The sequence below is a fragment of the Scyliorhinus canicula genome, chromosome 7 (genome assembly GCF_902713615.1).
Source record: "Scyliorhinus canicula chromosome 7, sScyCan1.1, whole genome shotgun sequence".
Lineage (NCBI taxonomy): Eukaryota > Metazoa > Chordata > Chondrichthyes > Carcharhiniformes > Scyliorhinidae > Scyliorhinus > Scyliorhinus canicula.
The window spans coordinates 59570968-59593746 of record NC_052152.1 but is presented as its reverse complement, the minus strand read 5'-3'; the positions used below and the strand labels follow the sequence as shown (position 1 = coordinate 59593746).

General features: G+C 46.2%; 1 protein-coding gene across 5 annotated transcripts in view; it reads left to right on the top strand.

Annotated features, from left to right (window-relative positions):
• usp9 (ubiquitin specific peptidase 9) overlaps positions 1–22779 on the top strand; it is a 379823-nt gene that overhangs the window by 231671 nt on the left and 125373 nt on the right. For all 5 annotated transcript variants that reach the window (XM_038802114.1, XM_038802113.1, XM_038802112.1 and 2 more), the window contains 3 exons: positions 6287–6395; positions 10391–10537; positions 16002–16148. In XM_038802114.1, coding sequence (XP_038658042.1) covers positions 6287–6395; positions 10391–10537; positions 16002–16148 — 403 coding nt within the window. The remainder of the gene's footprint in view (positions 1–6286; positions 6396–10390; positions 10538–16001; positions 16149–22779) is intronic.

Below are 22779 nucleotides of genomic sequence, written 5' to 3'. Positions count from 1 at the left end.
TCTCTCTGTATGATAAAAGGTGTCCAGATCACTTGATAATTTGAAGGGATTGTCTGATTTATGAATGCTGTTACTTGAGTGAGTCAGTAAAATAAGTTATTCAGAGTTAAATATAGAGTACTGTAGCTGTGTGGGGGGGGGGGGGGGGGGAGTGTATGTTTGTAGTTGATAAAAATGCTTACAGTGTGTGTTTATAAAATGTTAACCGAATTGGTAGAATAAACTTTGTTTTTGATTTAAAGTGCTTAAGATCTATGTTGCATAATACCTGAAGAGTAGGCCCTTGTGCTCCTCATAACCAAAATCTATAAACAGTTAGTTATAGGTCAGTTGAACTCCATGATATACTTTGATGTTCTCTAAACCCTGGCCCATAACACCCGTCTTCAAACTTTTCTGAAAGCCAATTTCAATGCAGGTGGTATGGGGCCAGTACCTGTTACCCTGTGCTGCAGCCTTTGCAGAAACCAGCTTGGTCGACGCTAAGGACTTCTACAATTGTGCTGCTGGATGAGGCGTTCACAGATTTTATATGGGACCAACAGGCGAGAGATTGGACGGTAGCTAGCTGCAAGTGTGGGGTCTTTTCCTGGTTTGGTATGGTGTTGACTTTTACTGTCTGCCACTACTTGGGAATGGTTTTGGAATCTATGACCACCTGTAAAATCAGCTAGGCCAAAATCTCGGGGCCCCAGATGTTTCATAACCCCATATGTCATATCCTGCTGCCTCGCCACATTTCTAGCCCTGTGGTTCTGCAAACTTGAAGGGGGTGGGGCTTATGTCTTGTCTTTGTTTCTGATGGTGATGTCTTGGTTCATAGTGGATGTTTATTTTGGTATTTTTGTCCAAGGATATCTTGGCTATGGCAAGCAGGTGACTGGGAGGCATGGTTGGTAGTAACTGAGGGGCAGTTTTGAGTGGGTGGCTTTTGGGCTACTCCAAAATGATGGATTAGGCTGAAGCACATCCTGCGGGCATTGAGGAACTCGATCAGCTTAATATTCCTTTAGGGGGCAGCACACTCCTCATTTAAGCATGTTGAATTGCCATGGAGGCTGCCTTGTTGATGGCACCACAGAGATGGCTGTATGCTTCGTCAACAGTGATTTTTCATAGTGGGATCGTTAAGATTCTGCGTTCCAAGGTTTCACTATCTTGTCCAATTGTCTTTCCGGAAGTTCCATTGCATCTTCGTGACACTGTTGACCACTGGAATGCATAGACCTATGTGAACGATTAGAGGACGGTGTGGGCTGTGCAGTTAGTCATCTGAGATGAGGCTCTGTGGGAGGGGAGTCCCGTTAAGAGAACTGACCCAGAACAGGTCAGGAGAGTAACCCCTATTCAATTTGGCTAAATGGACTGTTCCTTGCTGTTTGGGGTTGTGTGTCACATCTGGATGTCCACTCTATATCCCCAGTCTGAATGGTGGCCGTCAAAGTCCCCCACATAGATGGCTTGGTGGGGGGAGGGTGGGCAGGACTTTCTGCTCCCAGCTAGGGCTTGTGGATATTGGCTATGTGGTGTTTATGGCAACTTGAAGTCAGTTAATAAGCATCATGTCTCTATTAACCTTTTGCCTCAAGTCCTGATATGAAGTCGATCTGTTTCTGTTTAGTCTTTGGGGAGGAAGGGGATATATAGAAAAAGAAAGGGGCAGAATTGAACGTTAGCAAAGCAAGTTAATAAATCAGTTCATGAAGCAGCACGGTGGTGCAGTGGTTAGCACAGTTGCCTCATGGCACCGAGGTCCCAGGTTCGATCCTGGCTCTGGGTCACTTTCCATGTGGAATTTGCACATTGTCCCCATGTTTGCGTGGGTTTTGCCCCCACAACCCAAAGATGTGCAGGGTAGGTGGATTGGCCTCCCTAAATTGCCCCTTAATTGGAAAAAATGAATTGGGTACTCAAATTTTTTTTTAAATAAATAAATCAGTTCATGTTGCTGTTAATTTTATCAACTGTTTTTTTTAAATTTAGAGTACCCAATTCATTTTTTCCAATTAAGGGGCAATTCAGCATGGCCAATCCACCTAGCCTGCACATTTGTGGGTTCTGGGGGCTAAACTCACGCAAGCACGGGGAGAAACTCCACACGGACAGTGACCCAGAGCCGGGATTGAACCTGGGACCTTGAGGTAGCAGGGCTAACCCTTTGCGCCACTGTGCTGACCCTTTATCAGCTGGTTTAAGAGCATCATCAATAGGGACTGGAAGCTTCTCGCCTGCCTCAGCTGCCACATTGCAAAAGTACAAGAGGACCGTGACGATGAAAAGTTCTAAAGCGTAGAAATGTGTGGCCATCAGTTTAACTGTTGAATTCAATAGCCAAAATTAATTGCTTCCAGGAAAATAAGTTGTTTTTCATCTATGTTTGAGAATTTTAAAATGTAGGTTTACTATCACCTTGCCATGATCTATTAATCATGATTTTCACAAAATTAGGACAGTGATTTCCTGACATCTGCCATTGAGCTGTTGTTATCACCACAAATTTGTGCAATACATTTGGAAACTTAAATGAAATTATCATTTGTACGTGCTTCCAATTAATATAATTCCTGTTCCTGAAGTTGGTGTGCGGGAGGATTTACTGGCCATTGTACTTGATGATCTTTGGAAAAAGCGTTAGCTGATGGATAGGGCATTAATTTCTCCTGAATTGGGAATTGGATTCCCTAACTGACAGCTTCTCATTAGATTTTGATCCTTCTGAAGATAAACATGTTTGCTGTTGAATATTAAACTATTGCTTTGCATAGGTTCTGACCCCACACAATATACTTAGTAAATCAAAAGGCATGGCAGAATCCTGCAAACACCGAATTCTGGATCCCAAACATCGAACTTAAGAAGGACAGTGTGAAATGCCCATTTTAGTTCATTCTTTGTCTCCTTTTTCCTGTATTCAGTTTAGCTGGTGTTAAGGACTTGAACAGCTCTAATCCCACTCCTCTCTCTTCTGGTCACAATCATTAACACACATCCATGCTTGCTCCCATTGCCCCTGAATTTAGTTAAGGGGATGGATACTGTTCTTTGCAGCTGAGATTGAGAGTCCCAAAGGATGTGTTGCCTGCCCGTGTTGGTGTTAATAATGTGTCCTCAGAGCTGGAGACCAACATGGAGTGGGAGGGGAGTATATCCAGGTGTGAGAGGACATCCAGTAGTAGTGATTCATTTTTGTACAAATGATGCAGGTAGGACTTTGAAAGCAGTTGTACTGAGGCATCGTGAGTAGCTAGAGATTAAAGAGCAGAACCACAAAGGATAATCTTTTTACTATCTGAGCCATGTGAAAATTAGCATGAGATCAATAAGTTCAGAAAGTTGAATGGGTTGTTCAAAGATTGGTGTGGGGGAAATGGGTTTCAATTCATGGAGAACTGGGGCACCGGTGCTAATGAAAAAGGGAACTGTAATATTGGGAACTAAGCCGACACTAGTGCACTGGCAAATTGTATAATTGGGGCTGTAAGGAGGGCTTTAAAGTGATAGGGACGTTTCATGTGAGGGGAGATTTGGGAAGTTAGAGAAAAAGAACAAGGCAGTAATGCAGGATAACGATGGAGATAACGATGACCAGAGTGTGACAGGAAAGCACAGAGTGTATAAACAAAAGAATGCACCAGCAAATATAGTCAGAGTAGGGGAAAATGGTAAAATGCCAAAATTAATGGCTCTATGTGAATGCACTTGGCATTTGTTTTTTTTTTAAAATAATTTTTATTGAAAGTTTTTCACAAAATACATAACAAACAGTAACAAAAACAATAAAACAACATAATAAGCATAACATCCCCAAGACCGTAGCAACGCCTATATTGAGCCCCCCCCCCAAACCCGGTAAACAACAAGAGAACTTGAAAATAAATTAAATTAAATAAACATAGTCAACACCCCCCCCCCCCCCCCCCCCCCCCCCCGGGGGTTGCTGCTGACCTAGTTCCCTATCGCTGAGCCAGAAAGTCGAGGAAAGGCTGCCACCGCCGAAAGAACCCTTGTACCGATCCTCTCAGGGCGAATTTGACCTTCTCCAGCTTAATAAAACCCGCCATGTCATTGATCCAGGTCTCCACGCTTGGGGGTCTCTCATCCTTCCACTGTAGCAAGATCCTCCGCCGGGCTACTAGGGACGCAAAGGCCAAAACACCGGCCTCTCTCGCCTCCTGCACTCCCAGCTCCACCGCAACCCCAAAAATCGCGAGTCCCCAGCCTGGCTTGACCCTGGATCCTACCACCCTTGACACCGTCCTCGCCACCCCCTTCCAGAACTCCTCCAGTGCCGGGCATGCCTAGAACATATGGGTATGGTTCGCTGGACTCCGCGAACACCTGACACACCTGCCTTCGCCCCCAAAGAACCTACTTATCCTAGTCCTGGACATATGGGCCCGGTGCAGCACCTTGAATTGGATGAGGCTAAGCCACGCACATGAGGAAGAAGAGGTAACCCTCTCCAGGGCATCCGCCCATGTCCCATCCTCGATCTGCTCCCCCAGCTCCCCCTCCCACTTAGCCTTTAGCTCCTCTACTGACGCCTCCTCCACCTCCTGCATTACCTTGTAGATATCAGATACCTTCCCGACCCAGACCCCCAAAAGCACCCTGTCCCTCACCCCCCACGCGGGCAGCAAAGGGAATCCCTCCACCTGCCGCCTAGCAAACGCCTTTACCTGCAGGTACCTGAACATGTTCCCCGAGGGGAGCTAAAATTTCTCCTCCAACTCTCCCAGGCTCGCAAACCTCCCGTCAATGAACAGGTCCCTCAGCTTTCTGATGCCCGCTCTGTGCCACCCCAGGAACCCCCCATCGATGTTCCCCAGGACGAACCGATAGTTTCCCCTTAACGGAGCCTCCATCGAGCCCCCCACTTCCCTCCTATGTCGCCTCCACTGCCCCCAAATCTTGAGGGTAGCCGCCACCACCGGACTCGTGGTATACCTCGTAGGAGGGAGCGGAATCGGCGCCATTACCAGGGCCCCCAGGCCTGTGCCTCCACAGGACGCCATCTCCAACCTTTTCCATGCTGCCCCCTCCCCCTCCATTCACACAGCATTTGTAACACGATGGATGAATTGATAGCTCAAATGAGTATGATATGGTAGACATTACAGAAACATTGTTGCAAAGTGACCACAGCTAGGAACTGAATATTCAAGGATATTTGACCTTTTGGGAGGACAGGAAGAAACAAAGATGGCATGTTGGCTCTGTTAATAACGGGTGAGATCCATACAGTGGTGATCAATGAATGATTTTGGTTCAGGAGGATCAAAGTATAGAATCCATTTGGGTGGACGTTAGAAAAAACAATGAAAGAATGGTTGCTAGGTGTGGTTGCTAGATAGTAGGTACACTGAAGGACAGAACATAAATCAATAAGACAGCATAAATCAATAATTAATGGATGTTTGGAATGGCAAGTTTTTATTTTGAGTATTCCATTGGTTTGTAATGTTTAAAAACAGTGGATATTTCTGTTTCTATTTTACTCCAGTGTATTTGTTCCAATCTTTATTTCATTCTCTGTAAAAGTTATAAATAAATGAATGATGATTGGTTTTTATTTTCTGGGTTGCTGTCTGATAATTCTTCAACGTGGTGGGCTGCTTATCCTGCCTAATGGCATCACTGTTGCTGATCACCTGGCCGCCTCTTAGACTGGGCACCAGATCGTGCTAACATCAGGAAAGGAGAAATCTATACAACAGAGGTTGCTAGACCCTGGTGGGCAACTTTTTTCAAAATTAGCACTTAGCTGCTGATGGCATAATCTAGACCAAAACCTTAATCCAGAGTTTGATCATATAAAATTAAAACAGTTAATTGCAGTCATGAGGAATAGTGAGTTTTTGATGCGCTGTCTTCAGAATCAAATATTGCACTGTGCTTCATTTGACTGTTGAGGTGGATGCAAAAGATCCCATGACATTTTTCTAATTAGAATGGGCGTGCTTGAATTGTTTTAGCCAGAAATCATCCCCTAACGTGACCAAAAATTGAGGAACTGCTCATCAGTCTTTGTGGTACCAGATGCACAAAATGAAATATTTGGCTAAAATAAAGACTGCACTTTGCAGTTGTTGACTATGAAGCATTTTTGAGCATGAGGATATGACAGGTACTTTATAAATGTACTTTTGATATTTGGAACAGTTAACAAAATGAGGAAAATGAAAGCTGAACAGAAAAATGTCAATGCGTTTCAATAAGTTAACTTGCAAAACATGCAATTATGCTGGCACTTAAAACTAAAGGCTGGATACTTTTTCTTTTACAGAGCAGTTAGGCAAATGGCCCAAGAGCAGTTTTTCCTGATGGCCACCAGATGCTGTATGGGACATCGACCTCTACTGTTCTTCATTACTCTTCTCTTCACAGTATTGGCAGTAAGAATTTTTTCAAAACTTATAATACTGATTACACCAGGTTTAATTTTTTGAAGTTTAAGCTTGAGGTGACAAACAGGAATTAGTAATATAAAAACATCAATAAATTGAAGAACATTCTCCACATCTCACAAATTACAGTTTGTACAAGTTTTCCCCCTTTTCACCCCTCCCCCTCCTGCCCCCCGCGACAAACAATTCCTCAAACATCATCATGAGCAGTCCCCACTGTATCTCAAAGCCCTCCACTGATTCCCTCAATTCAAACTTAATCTTCTCCAGCCGGAGGAAGTTGTACAGGTACCCTAGCCAGGCTGCCATCCTCAGCGGCGTTGTCGACCACCATTCCAGCAAAATCCTTCACTGGGCAACTGGAGAGCGAAGACCACAACATCGGCCTTCCTTCCCTCCATCAGCTCCAGCATTTCCAATACCCCAAAAATCGTCACCTCAGAGACCGGCCTGGCCTCGACCCCCACTCTCTTTGCTCGCATCCCGAGCGCCCCCTCCCTTTAGCGCCTGAACTTCTCACAGCCCCAGAACATATGTGCGTGGTTCGTTGGTCCTCACCCACACTTCTCTCAGTCATCTGTCACCCCCTGGAAGAACCCACTCATCCCCGCCTGAGTCATGTGCACCCTGTGTACCACCTTAAACTGTATCAAACTCATCCTCACACATGAGGTCAAATTCACCCTGTGCCTCACTCCACACTCCCTATCCTATCTCCCCCCCCTCCCCCCCAACTCTTCCTCCCATTTCTCCTTAATCCTCACCACCTGCACTCCCCCCAACTACCCATATATGCTCCCAATTCTACACCCCCCCCCCCCCCCCCCCCCCCCCCCCTCCCCTTCCACGTCCGGGAGCAGCAACCATTCCAATAAGGTATATTTTGGCAGCTTGGGAAACTATCTCCATACCTTTCGCGCAAAGTCCCTCACTTGCATGGACCTGAATTTGCTTCCTTTCTAAGCTCTACCTTCTCCCACTATTCCAGACTTCCAAACCTCTCCTCCAAATATAAATCCCTCTCCCTCACCAGCCCCACCACTCTCCACCTCCTGGACATGCCGTCCGTCTCCCCCGACTTGAACCCGTGGTTCGCACGCAGCTATGCTAGCACCGACAGCCCTTGTATCCTAAATTAGTTCAGCTGGTTTCTCACCCTAAACATGGGGTACGACCAAGCTCTCGGTATACCTTCTCGGTGCCAGCGGTGGCACTGCCATCACCATGGCCCTCAGGCTGGACCCCCAACAGAACTCCTCATCCATCCTAATCCATTCAAACCCCACTCCTTTCCACCACCGCCTCACCTTCTCCGCATTCGCTGCCGAATAATAGTGCAGCAGATTGGGTAACGCCACCCCTCTTTCTGCCTATGTAGCAGGGCCCTCTTGACCCAAGGTACCTTCTCCGCCCATATAAACCGAAATCCGAAATCGCTGCTTTCAGTTTCCGGAAAAGGGCCATCGAAATGAAGATCGGGCGAGTCTGGAATACAAATAGGAACGCTTTTTTGGCAGGACATTCGTTTTTGCCACCTGGACCCACAAATACTTAAACCAATCCCTGGTTACTGTAAATGGCAACACCCCCAAATTGGCTCCTTTACCCGCCTCATTCACCGGAAAAACCTTGCTTTTTACCACAATCAACTTGTAGCCCAAGAAGACCCCAAACCTCTTTAATAAGCCCATAATTCTCCCCATACTCTCCAGGGTGTCTGATCCAAACAGCAGCAGGCCGTCTGCATACAGCGACACCCGGTGTTCCCTATTCCTCTTCATAATCCCCTACCACTCTGCTGACCCCTTAAAGGTCATCGTCAAATGCTGTCCCGCCAGCGCAAACGGTAACAGCGGACAGCCCTGCCTCGTTCCCCTATGCAACCCGAAGCTCCGCGAACTCATCTTGTTTATCTGTACACTCGCCACCGGGGCCAGGTACAGCAGACAACCCATGCCACGAACTTTGGCCCGAACCCAAACCTTCCCAAACAGGTACCACCACCACTTGGTCGAAAGCCTTCTCCATATCCATGGAGTGGATTCACCTGAAGAAGGAGCCGTGCTCCGAAAGCTCGTGTTTGAAACAAACCTGTTGGACTTTAACCTGGTGTTGTAAGACTTCTTACCATATCCATGGAGACCACTCTTTCCGGTATCCGTCCCTTCAACAGGGTCATGATCACATTTAGTAGCTGCGTAATGTTACTGGAAAGTTGCTTACCCTTCTCAAAACCCGTTTGGTCCTCTGCGACCACCCCTGGAACGCATCCTTCCTGCCTCCCAATAACTTAGCCAACACTTTCACATCGGTATTCGACAGTGATTTGAGCCTATACGACCCCTACCCTAGCGGGTCCTTCCCCTTCTTTGGAATTAGCGTGATCGTTGCTTGTGTCAGTGTCTCTGGCAGCTCCCACTTCTCCAGCTGCTCACTAAATGCCCCCATTAAATGTGGTGCCAACTCCATCACAAATGCCTTGTAGAACTCCGCATGAGTAACCGTCCGGGCCAGGTGCTTTCCTCGACTTCATCCCTTTTATGCTATCCATCACCTCTCTCCACCTGAAGGGCTCCTCCAGCACCGCCTCCCCTTCTCATCCAGCCGTGGGAATTCCAGCGTGTCGAGAAACCGCCCCATGTCCCCTTCCTCGCCTCCCAGATTGGCCCTATACAATTTCTCATGGTGCTCCCTGAACGCCTCATTTATCTTCACCTGCTCCGACACTACCTCCCTTTTCCTTCTCCAAACTATCAGAACTTCTCTGGACACCATCATCCAGCCCACACGACCAACATTTTCTGAACCCCATTGTTCCAACTCCTCCGTCTTCCATCAATGTCAGGTTCTCCTCCAGCTTATGGTCTCAATAAAGCCATTGGCCTCCTCTGGGGTTCAGAAATAGTACTCCTGGCCTTCAAAGGTCACCCACAGTTTCGCTGGGTACAGCACCTCAAACTTGTCTGCTTTTGGTAAACAGCCGCTTTGGACTTGTTAAACCTGCATAGCTTTTCGCCAGCTCCATTCTAATGACCTGGTAGATTCACACCCTGTTTCCCTCCCATTCGCAGTTACACTTCTCCCTGGCCCACCACAGGATGATCTCTTTCTCCACAAACTTGTGGAGCCTCACAATCACCGCCCGTGACAGCTCCCCTGCTCTTGGCTTCTGCCTTGGAGACTTGTGCGCTCTATCCACCTCTGGGGCCTTGTCCAGCACCCCCTCTGCCACCAGCCCCGCCAGCATCCTCGAATTGTATCTCGTAGCACCCATGCCTTCCACACCTTTCGGCAAGCCAACAATGTGCAGGTTCTGCATTCCAGATCTATTCTCCTGCTCCTCTACCTTGGCCCATAAGACTTGCAAAGGTCTCCCAGGAGCTCCGCCTCCAATGCCACCACCTGATCACTGTGATCGGACATCTCCATCTTCCGGATCTACGACCACTGTGCCTCCAAGCACTTCCCGACTCCCCAATAAGCCTTTCAAGGATCACTCCGATGGTCTTAAATCGATCTTCCTACATCTCCTTTCGTTACTGGCTAAATTACTCTCTGATGAACGCCATCAGTTGCTCCATCTGGGGTTTTCCAACATGTGACAACCCCTCCCCCCCTCCACCATCTTTCCAATTGTTGCCGCACCACAGGTCTCTTCCAGTTCTTTGGCCAGATATTTAACCTTCTGTCAGATCTGAAAACCAGCAGACATGCCACTCCTGGGGACAACTTCTCCTCTGTACCTTCAGCAACGCTTTCCTGTCAAAATCCTCCCATTTTCGGGTAAAAAGAGCTCCACTCAACGCCATCGAGCCGGAGATACCCTGTTTGCAACCACATGTGCCATGACCGCCACCAGAAGCCCGGTGAATGCATTGTGAATTGTTAGCATTTTGAGTTTATTCAGCTTTTTTAATGCTATTGACTACGTTTGGTTGAATTACTTGTTTTCCTGGTTGAGTTACTTGTTTTCCTGCTGTCAGAGTACTGCAAGAGAGAGAGCAAAACATTCGGCAGACTACTTCACACTATTGAGGCATCTGCTTAACTACGCGTATAACAGTAACATTAACCTGCCCAATGCAGAAGTTCTGCTCAACAATGAAATTGACTGGCTCAAGAGGATTAGAGTAAGTAAAGTTCTGTAATTTAGAAAGTTCAATTTGTATCTTGAATAAAGTCAAGTGTTGTTGATATTTGCTTGATGTCAGCAGTGTGTAGAAGCTTTTATTTTATAAGTATTTTGCACCTTAAATCTGGTTAGTCCATCTTGTGCTTTTGCCCACCTAAAGCCTGGCCAATGAGTAACCTGCTCCCAGTTTATTATAAACACACAAGGAGTGTCCCAGGGTTGAATGCCGAATCATGCTGCCTACATGATTGAGAAATATGCATGTTTACCTTGTATTTTCCCAAGTTCATAGGGTTGAGATGGAAGGTATTTTGTGCTGAGAATCAATAATGCAGAGACAGTCCGAACTCCAGATCACCACCCCCTGGGCTGGTATAATGAGTGCACATACACACTGTGATACTTTTAATTCTGTGTTCAACTTTTTATAATATGTTTTCAAATGAGGCTTTTCTGGTTAAGCTGTTTTAATCTGAGCCAGGTCTCGTGACCTTATTTTTGAACCTGTCACTCAATTGGTAAGTTGCTTTCCGTTGTGACGCATAACATGGCAAAGATTGCATTTGTCTTGTGTCTATTATGTAGGTTGTGTCCACTACAAATATATGTTAATTGATGATCTATGTTCAAACTATACAAAGTGCTACATTTTCATTTCATGGTGCACAAAGTTGATATAGTTTGTTAATATCTCCCATGGATAAATGAAATCCTTTTGAGTTGTACTAATTTACTGTATGTTGACATTTTCAAAATCATTCATATTCCCTCATTTGACTTCTAAAATATAATGGAACAAGAGAAAAATATTACTGAGGAATACTGCTATCTTTAACTGCTTTATATTATGTGAAGTTATGTTAATAAGGTAATTTTCCTTCTTGACAGGACCTTCTCAGCCATGTCTTCCATGCTGGAGTTCATTTCTTTTACAAGTTTTTTTTCTGTCTTTCTTTTTTTGTTTTCGTTTTGGGAAGACTTGTCAAGATTTTGCAAAAGTTTTAGAAAATGTCAAATTGTTAGCCCCATTTTAACTTCACTGATACTAAACACACCACAATATCAGTCTGAAATAAAAACAAAATGCTGGAAGCATTCACCAGGTCTGGAAGTATATTGGGAGAGAGAAACTGAGTTAATGTATTTCTTGATTAATAAGGGGATCAGGGGTTATGGGGAGAAGGTAGGAGAATGGGGATGAGAAAATATCAGCCAAGATTGAATGGTGGAGCAGGCTCGATGTGCCAAGTGGCCTAATTCTGCTATGTTTTATTGTCTAATGTTTCAGGTGTGAGGCATTTCATTTAGAACAGGGTTGAGTCTGTTGGACCCAATTTTGGTCTCTGTTGTCTCCAGTAGCTTTCAGATGATATCATTTCTGTTCTACCATCTGCATTGTATGAAGTGTTTCCCACTTTTTATCTGAAATACACATCACCTGTGTTTGTTCTGTTAGATGTTGCCTTTTTTTAATTATATGAGCAGTATGTGTATTACTGTACTCAGTGTAACTGGCGGAGAATTGAATTGCCAGTCAGGATTTCAACCTGATACTTTCTTGTGTATGCAACTTCCAGCTCTATCCAATATACAATCAAGAATACTGTGTAACCTTTGAAGTTCCAAAAATAATTCTCCACTGCTCATTGTGTTGTGCTAGCTGGCATGACTCATTCATATAAAGACTGGGCAGATTAGTAAAACAATGAAACATACTCTGGCAATCTGCTGGCTTGCATCCTTTACCCGTCCAAGTTCAAACTAACTTGGAGAGTAAATGAGAGGGTGACGAACACTGAATTTTCCCATCAACACTTGGGTCCTATTGGGGCAGCACAGTGGTTAGCATTGCTGCCTGACAGCACAATGGACCTGGGTTTAATTCCAGCCTCTGGTGACTCTGTGGAGTTTGCGCGTTCTTCCTGTGTCAGTGGGTTTCCTCCGTGTGCTCCAGTTCCCTCCCACAGTCCAAAGATGTGCAGGTTAACTGGATTGGCCATGTTAAATTGCCCCTTAGTGTCTGGATGTTAAGTGGGGTTACGAAGTTGCAGGGGAATGGGTCTAGATAGGATGCTCTTTCAGAGAGTCAGTGCAGACTCAATGGGCCGAATGACCTCTTGCACTGAAGGTATTCTATGAATTTATTCGGGCAAATGATTTCCAGAAAGGCTCCTTAAGGGCTGGAATACTTTTTTAAAAAATTGGGGTACCCAATAATTTTTTTTCCAATTAAGGGGCAATTTAGCGTGGCCAATCCACCCAACCTGCGCATCTTTGGGTTGTGGGGGTGAAACCCACTCAGACATGGGGAGAATGTGCAAACAGAGTACACACAGACAGTGACCAGGGCCAGGATCGAATCTGGATCCTCAGCAGCATAGGCAGCAGTGCTAACCACTGTGCCACCATGCCGCCTAAGGGCTGTAATACAAATGTGAAGTCAGAATGCATCTGTGATGATAGGATAGTTGGGTTAATGTTTATAGCAAAAGTCACTGAATTGCCTTGTTCATGATGCAGATACTGCCTGAGCTGAATGTTTCCAGCATTTCCTGCTGTTTAAATTTCCAGCATCTGATGTATTTTGACCCCTTTGGTACAATTTTGCTTTATTGAACTTTATTTCTGCAGGTGTCTGGATTTGTTAACATAGTTTTTTTTTTTAAATAATTTTTATTGAAAAATTTTGAGCTTGTACAACAACATTGAACCATAATAAAATACCAACAATAACAATAATGATAGCAATCATAAACATTCGCCCCTCCTCAATGAACAACACAACATATTAACAACGACTTAAATTAACACAATGTTAAGTTACATAACCGTAGGAAAATAAGCGTTGACGAAGAGTCATCGGACTCGAAACGTTAGCTCTTTTCTCTCCCTCCAGATGCTGCCAGACTTGCTGAGATTTTCCAGCATTTTCTCTTTCACTTCAGATTCCAGCATCCGCAGCAATTTGCTTTTATGCACTGTATTGAATGCCTTTTGAAAGTCCATGTCCACCACAGTATTACCTTCAGCGAGCCCAAGCTTTTCTGTAACGCCTTCAAATCCACGCTGGATCCCTGCGGCGTCAAGGGCCCGGGTTCAACCCCGGCCCCAAGTCAGTATCCATGTGAAGTTTGCACATTCTTCCCGTGTGCATAGGTCACATGTGGATTGGCCACGCTAAAATTGCCCCTTAATTGGAGAAACAAAGTGGCGATTTAAATTTATATTAACAAGTAGTTTGCGGTTCCTTGATGGACTGGACATACCAGTCGTGGGAGAGGGCAGAAAACGGGACCTGGAAGCACCACTAGCACTGGGAGAGATCATGGACAGCATTAGCTCCATGCAGACGGGGAAGGCGCCGGGACCGGACGGATTCCCGGCGGACTTCTACAAAAAATTTGCGACAGCGCTGGCCCTGCACCTGCAGGAGATGTTCACAGACTCGCTAGTTAGGGGCACACTGCCACCCACGTTAGCACAGGCCTCAATCTTGCCTAAGAAAGACAAAGACCCAACGGAATGTGGGTCATACAGAGGAAGTAAAAAAGGACCTGCAAAGATGGAACACACTCCCACTCTCCCTCGCGGGTAGAGCCAGACGATCAAAATGAACGTACTGCCCAGGTTCCTCTTCCTGTTTAGATCCATTCCGATCTACATCCCCAAGGCCTTTTTCAAAGTGCTGGACAAACTTATCATGGCGTTCGTATGGGGGGGGGGGGGTAAAAATGCTAGGATCCCAAAGAAGGTCCTACAAAAAACAAAATCCAGGGGGGGGGGGGGGCTAGCCCTCCCGAATCTACAATTCTACCACTGGGCGGCAACAGCCGAGCGAGTAAGAGGATGGATCCAGGAGCCAGAAGCCAAGTGGGTGCGTGCGGAGGAGGCCTCCTGCATGGGGACCTACCTCCAGGCCCTCGCCACGGCAGCACTCCCATCCCCACCCAAAAAACACTCCAGCAGCCCAGTGGTGACAGCCACCCTCCAATCCTGGAACCAACTGCGGCAGCAATTTGGCCTGACCAAAATGTTGGACAAGGCTCCCATCTGCAACAACCATAGGTTCACACCAGCACTGACTGACGCCACCTTCAAAAGGTGGAGGCAGGACGGGGGGACACTGACAGTCAGGGACCTATACATGGACGACAGGATCGCAACACTGGACGAACTGACAGAGAAATTTCGGCTAGCCGGGGGGAACGAGCTACGGTACCTGCAGCTCAAAAACTTCCTACGAAAGGAGACAAGGACGTACCCACAACCGCTACGACAGACAATACTGGAAGACCTACTGGACGCAAGTATCCTAGAGAAAGGGAACTGTAGCGACATGTATGACCAACTGGTAGAAAGGGACGACACCGTACTGGACGCAACAAGAATGAAATGGGAGGACGACCTGGGGATTGAGATAGGGTGGGGACTCTGGAGTGAAGCACTGCATAGGGTCAACTCCACCTCCACGTGCGCAAGGCTCAGCCTGACGCAACTAAAAGTGGTACAGAGAGCCCACTTAACGAGAAACCGTATGAGTAGGTTCTTCCCGGAGGTGGAGGACAGATGTGAACGGTGCCAAAGAGGCCCGGCCAACCACGCCCACATGTTCTGGTCTTGCCCCAGACTTGTGGGGTACTGGACAGCCTTCTTCGAGGCTATGTCCAAAGTGGTGGGGGTGAGGGTGGAGCCATGCCCGATAGTGGCGGTCTTCGGGGTTTCAGACCAGCCAGATCTATTCCTGGGGAGGAGGGCAGACACCCTTGCCTTTGCCTCCCTGATCGCCCGCCGTAGAATCCTGTTTGGCTGGCGGTCAGCAGCACCGCCCAGAGCTGCAGACTGGCTGTCCGACCTCTCGGAATCTCTCCAAATCGAGAAAATCAAATTCGCCATCCGTGGGTCAGACGACGGCTTCCACAGAACGTGGGAGCCATTCATGCAATTGTTCCGGGACCTGTTTGTTGCCAACGAACAAGAGGAAGAATAGTCGGGTGGCCAAGAATCAGGGGAAAATGGACGGGAATCGGGGGAAGGTAGGTGGGGGGGGGGGGGGGGGGTGGTGGCTACGGGTTCATTATGGGGGTTTGATGGCTAGCTAAGGCCCAAAACCAAACTGTAAATAATTGCCTATAAACATGTGCCTCGGCCATATTGGGGAATGTAAAATATGTATGCCGGCTAAAGGGGGCGGCCACAGTTGTTATTATGAAGATGCTTACCTGTAAATATACATGTTAATTTTTGCGTTTTTTTTTTCTTTTTCTCTGATAATTTGTAATTTGTTGGATATAAAATATGAAAACTCAATAAAAAACATTTTTAAAAAAAAAGTAGTTTGCAATTTTGCCAATGCTACAGTGAGATGTCCCAAATGCAACTCTTTTTGTGGCTTCTAAAACCTTAATGCAAAGCTTTTAATTAATTTCCTTTCATATGTAATTGTTTTCTCCTTTTTCTATCAGGATGAGGTGAAAAGAACAAGTGAAACCGGTGTTGAAGAAACTATTCTCGAGGGTCACCTTGGAGTCACCAAAGAGCTACTGGCATTCCAGACACCTGAAAAGAAGTACCATATAGGCTCAGAGAAAGGCGGAGCCAATCTCATTAAGGTATTTCCTAGTATTGGATTTCAAATGAGCTTTGTTGTGGTATGATTGCAATGGTTTGTCCGTATTAATGTTTTGAACCCTGTTAATGTTCAATGCGAGGACATCCCAAATCCTAGAAAGTAAACTTTGAATGCCAGTTCTTAACAGTTTATTTTTGTAATTTGGTAAAATGTGAGGAATGGGGTCAGTTTTGTTGTAAACTATAACAAAACTTTTATTGAACTTTAAAACACACAAGAAAGACGACAAAAAAGAGCACCATTTACAATTAACTACAGTAATGGTTACCCAGACAGTATACTTGAATTACACCCATCCCCCTGCCCCCAATCTAATCTATCTACTTTCCTAAAACTCCACGAATACACCTCACCAAAAACAAACATCCCTTTGGTTTTAGCACTTTGAGCCAAATCCAACAAATAATTACCACACAAGACCTGTGACTTGCTTTTGGGAAACTTTTTTTCTAATTTAGAGTAGAATTTCTGGGGTCTACCATAGACAGCTTCTGCTTTCGGCACAACAACTTGACTCAGAGGGGAAAATGCTGTTTGCAAATTGGGCATGGCTGTGATCTAGACCAGTGCATCTCAAACTATCTGATGTGGTGTACCGGCAGTTTTTTTTTCAATGTGCCAGGGACCGGTAAGCGAAACAAGCCAATCCAGGATTACTGTCTCTTTCTTTTCTGGAAACACTCCAAGTGCCGGCAGACGATGGCTCGAGTACCGGCACCGGTACTCGTACCACACTTTGAGAAGCACTGATCTAGACCACTAGATGCAAGAATTCACTTTGCTTAAAAACGTATAATTTTCACCCTGCTGCTAGTTTAATCAGCATCTCAAGTCCGCGGTGCAGCTGCATGCTTATCTTTACTTTTCATTTCATTCCACTTGAGAACGCTGTAAAAGAGGTCACGTGACAGGAGTGCAGAAGTTATCCCCGGGAGTACGGGCAGAGCACAGGTCTTGTATGTAGCTATTGATCAGGAATAATCTACCTTGATTGGAAGTTCTTGTTGATTGAGAGAACCCACAACTTTCTCCATGGTGTCATGAGTTGGCAGTATGGCACAAGGACTTCACTGCATTGATCCACTCATCTTTGATGAAAATATTGCGAATGGTTGGGAAATGTTGCAGAAGCAATAGCATATTTACTGCAGTTCTGCACTCTGATGAATCATAAAGGTCACAGGTTTATACCCTATTAAACCTCATGGGGCCCCTAAGGCCATTGAAAAATTAGTTGTTTGTTTTCCAGACAGTGGAGAAAAAAGTAGACCCAGAGATAATTTTACAGTTCGAGGGGGGTAAAAAATACAATCCTTGATAGGCAAGTGTTCAATTCAATGAACCAGTGAGCAGATGAGTCAATACAATCCTGCAGGCCACCCTAGAATTATTGGCAAAGAAATGTGGAACTATCACTGAAGACCTAATCAGGGATCAGGTAGTTTGTGGAATACAAAGCAATTTTAGTCTACAAGCAGCCTCCGGGGAAAAAAATATAATGTCAAAAGCAGCCATCGATATCTGTATGTTAAATGAACACTCGAGAAACGAAGCAGAGATTTTTGGAGTGAAACTGAAGTATTTCTAATCCATGCAGCAGCCTGCTTGACTGCAACGGCCAGCACCCACTGAACAGAAGAGCTTGTTTTGCACATGGTAAAAGATAGAGAATCTAGTGGAATGATGTTATGGCAACAATCTCTCCCTCAAAACTAAAGAGCAGGTCATTGACTTCAGGAAGAAAAATATCGTACACACCCCTGTCTGCATCAACAGGGCCGTGATGGAAATGGTTGACAGCTTCAAACTCCAAGGTGTGCACATCACCAAAAATCTTTTCTGGTCCACTCACGTCGACGCTGTGACCAAGAAAGCACAACAGCACCAATACTTCCTCCGGAAGCTAAGGAAATTAGGCATGTTCACATTGACTCTTATCAACTTTTACAAGTGCACAAAGAAAGCTTCCTATCTGGCTGCATCACAGCCTGATAGGGCAACAACTCGGCCCAAGACCGCAAGAAACTTCAGAGAGTCGCGAACACCGCCCAGTCCATTTCACAAATCCGCCTCCCATCCATTGACTATCTACACCTCCCGCTGCCTTGGGAAAGCGGGCAGCATAATCAAAGACCTGTCCCATCCAGCTTGCTCACTCTTCCAACTTCTTCCATCAAGCAGGAGATACAAAAGTCTGAGAATATGCACAAACAGATTCAAAACGAGCTTCTTCCCTGCTGTTACCAGACTCCTAAACAACCCTCCTTTGGACTGATCTGATTAATGCTACAGTCCTGTATGCTTAACCTGATGCCAGTGTCTATGTATTTACATTGTGTACCTTATGTGCCCCTATTATGTACTTTCGTTTCATAGAACAGTACAACACAGTACAGGCCCTTCGGCCCATGACGTTGTGCCGACCGTTTATCCTAATCTAAGATCAACCTATCTACACCCCTTCAATGTACTGCTGTCCATGTGCCTGTCCAAGAGTCGCTTAAATGTCCCTAATGACTCTGACTATATACCACCTCTGCTGGCACTGCATTCCACGCACCCACCACTCTGTGTAAAGAACCTACCTCTGACTTCTCCTCTATACCTTCCTCCAATCACCTTAATGTTATGTCCCGTCATGACAATGATTTCCGCCATGTACTAAATGATCTGTTTGAGCTGCATGCAGAAAAATAATTTTCACTGTACCTTGGTACACGTGACAATAAACAAATCCAAATCCAAGATGCAGCAAATGTGGGAAATGAAACCAATTTTCTATGTGCTGCAGATCCAAACCACAACAGCCCTCTTCTGCCATCAGCAATATTGCAACTGTTCGATCCTTCAGGAATAGGAGTGTCAATAAGGTGAATTAATTGGAGTTCAACCAAAGCCATGAAGCTACAGAGCCTCCAACAACACTATTACGATAGTGTTGACAACATCACAGGAAAGGGTGAGATCTTCACCACCCTCGACATAATTAGCAATGACGGGGGGAAAGACCAGATTGACACGAGTGAAGGATAATGTACTCTCCATCCAAAAGTTACGATAAATAAACTCATCTACACCACCAGATCCCAGCACCAGGATGCACCTCGTAGCTTATGGAGGGCGGACAGACTACCTACACCAAAGCCCTTCACTGCACAGAAATTTCAAGTTCCATGCAGTTGACCAGAATGTAAAGCCAATACTAGGGCTTTTGGGACAGCATTGCATTGGGGCTCATTCAACTTGGTCCAGAGACGCATGTTCTACAACTCCAAGCCCCCAGAGATCACAGTGCATAGAGACCTCTTCACTGAAGTCATTGGTAAACTAAAAGTTGTATACCACATGAGAGTAGATAACGAGGTAGCAGCAACGTTCTGTGCCCCAAGGAGAGTACCAATAGCCATGAAGTAATCAATGAGCTGCATCGGATGACAGCACTAGATGTATGTAACTTTTGTAGATTAGGCCATAGATTAGGTTTCAGCAGTGGCGACTGCAGTGAAAGAAGATGGTACAGTCAGGATATGTATTGACCCAGTGCATGTGATCAAAGCACCGTTCAGGCGACATCACTCCATGAAGACAATAGAATAGGTGATGCCATACATGGATAATGCTGGTTCTGGCATATTCAGTTAAATGAATCCTTGAAACTAACCACATTCATATCTGCTGTAGGTACATATCATTTTCTTCATAAGCCCTTTGTGATCTTTACTTGCAGTGAGGTTTTCCAGCAGTGCATGGAGCAACTCTGTTGGCCAACCTTGCAAGACCATTGTTGATCTTCCCTTTTTTTTTAAATTTAGAGTACCCAATTATTTTTTCCAATTAAGGGGCAATTTAGCATGGCCAATCCACCTAACCTGCACATCTTTTGGGTTGTGGGGGTGAAACCCACGCAGACACGGGGAGAATGTGCAAATTCCACACAGACAGTGACACAGGGCCGGGATTCGAACCCGGGTCCTCAACGCCATAGGCAGCAATGCTAACCACTGTGCCACCGTGCTGCCCCCTTTGTCTCTTCTTTGACAGAGTAAGGGCCATCCAATTAAAGCTTAACCCTGTGAAATGCAGATCAGGTTCAACCAAGTTCCTTATGTGGGCCATTTACGGGGCAGCACAGTGGCGCAGTGGGGTAGCCCTGCTGCCTCACGGCGCCAAGGGCCAGGTTCGATCCTGGCTCTGGGTCACTGTCTGTGTGGAGTTTGCACATGCTCCCTGTGTTTGCGTGGGTTTCACTCCCACAACCCAAAGATGTGCAAGGTAGGTGGATTGAACATGCTAAATTGCCCCTTGATTGGAAAAAAATTGAATTGGGAACTCTTTTTTAAAAAATAAATAAATTTTTAAAAAAATTTAAATGTGGGCCATTTACTCACAGCCGATGATGTAAAGCCCGATCTAGACAATGACTATACTACGGATGGCCCATTCCTGTGGATAAGCACGCTTTACAGCTCTTTTTTGGGCAAGATAAATTATCTTTCTAAGTTTGTCCTGTGTTAGAGTCAGGCTTCTGGACCCATTTGTCAACTTTTCCACCAAGACATTGAATGGTGCTGGCAAAAGCACCTCACAGTGGTCTAACAGTTTCAAACAAGCACTCGCAGCCCCACGTATTACAGTAATTTGACATTCGAGCACCCCTACTTAGAGCAGCAGATGCCTCCCAGCACGGACTTGGTGCAGTTTGCATCCAAATGGTAGACCTTTACTACGAGGGCCCTCACTGACACTGCGACACAAATACACAGATTGCTCACTAGTCTTCACCTGTCATAAATTTCATGACTTAATATATAGTTGTCCTGAGCTGTTGAAACAAATTTTGTTTTAAAAATAATTTTTATTGAAATATTTTGTATTTATACAACAACAACGAACCGTAATAAAATACCAACAATAATGATAGCAATCATAAACATTCGCCCATCCTCAATCAATGAACAACAGAACATATTAACAACAACTTAAATTAACACAATGTTAAGTTACATAACCATAGAAAAAAAATAGAAACAATAATAAGGAACACCACCCCCGGGTTGCTGCTGCTATTGACCAACACACCTATCTTTGAGCCAGGAAGTCCAAAATAGGCTGCCACCGTTTATAGAACCCTTGTATTGATCCTCTCAGGGCAAATTTGACCCTCTCCAATTTTATAAATCCCGCCATGTCACTGATCCAGGTCTCCACACTTGGGGGCCTCGCATCCTTCCACTGCAGCAAGATCCTCCGCCGGGCTACTAGGGACGCAAAGGCCAGGACACCGGCCTCTTTCACCTCCTGCACTCCCAGCTCCACCGCAACTCCAAAAATCGCGAGTCCCCACCCTGGTTTGACCCTGGATCCAACCACTCTCGACACCGTCCCCGCCGCCCCCTTCCAGAATTCTTCCAGTGCCGGGCATGCCCAGAACAAATGGGCATGATTCGCTGGACTCCCAGGACACCTGGTGCACCTGTCCTCACCCCCAAAGAACCTACTCATCCTAGTCCCGGACATGTGGGCCCGGTGCAGCACCTTAAATTGGATGAGACTAAGCCTCGCACATGAGGAGGAAGAGTTGACTCTCTCCAAGGCATCCGCCCAAGTCCCTTCCTCTATCTGCTCCCCAAGTTCCCCTCCCATTTAGCCTTCAGCTCCTCCACTGACGACTCCTCCACCTCCTGCATTACCGTATAAATGTCAGACACCTTCCCCACTCCGACCCACACCCCCGAAAGCACTCTGTCCATCGCCCCCCGCGAGGGCAGCAAAGGGAACTCCTCTACCTGACGCCTAGCAAACGCCTTTACCTGCAAGTATCTGAACATGTTCCCTTGGGGGAGCCCAAATTTATCTTCCAGTTCCCCCAGGCCCTCAAACCTCCCGCCAATAAACAGGTCCCTCAGTTTACTGATGCCCACCCTATGCCACCCCCTAAATCCCCCATTTCCCGGGATGAACCGATGATTTCCACCTAATGGAGCCTCCATCGAGCCCCCTGTTTCCCCTCTATGCCGTCTCCACTGTCCCCAAATTCTTAGGGTCGCTGCCACCACCGGGCTCGTGGTATACCTCTTGGGAGAAAGCGGCAACGGTGCCGTTACCAAGGCACCCAGGCTCGTACCTCTGCAAGACGCCATCTCCATTCTTTTCCACACCCCCCCCCCCCCCCCCCCCCCCCAATCACCCATTAACGCACCATTGACATATTGGCCGTCCAATAGTACCCCAGAAGGTTGGGCAACGCCAGCCCGCCTCTATCCCTCCCTCGCTCCAGGAAAACCCTCTTCACTCTCGGAGTCCCATGTGCCCACACAAAGCTCAAAATACCGCTAGTCACCCTCCTGAAGAAGGCCCTGGGGATGAAGATGGGCAGGCACCGAAAGAGGAACAAGAACCTCGGAAGCACCGTCATTTTGACGGACTGCACCCTCCCCGCCAACGACAATGGCAGCATGTCCCACCTCTTGAACTTCTCCTCCATCTGATCCACAAGCCTGGTGAAATTATGATCGTGAAGAGGCCCCCAGTCCCTGGCCACCTGCACCCCCAGGTACCTAAAACTCTCCCCTGCCCTCCTAAGCGGGAGCCTACCAATTCCTTCCTCCTGG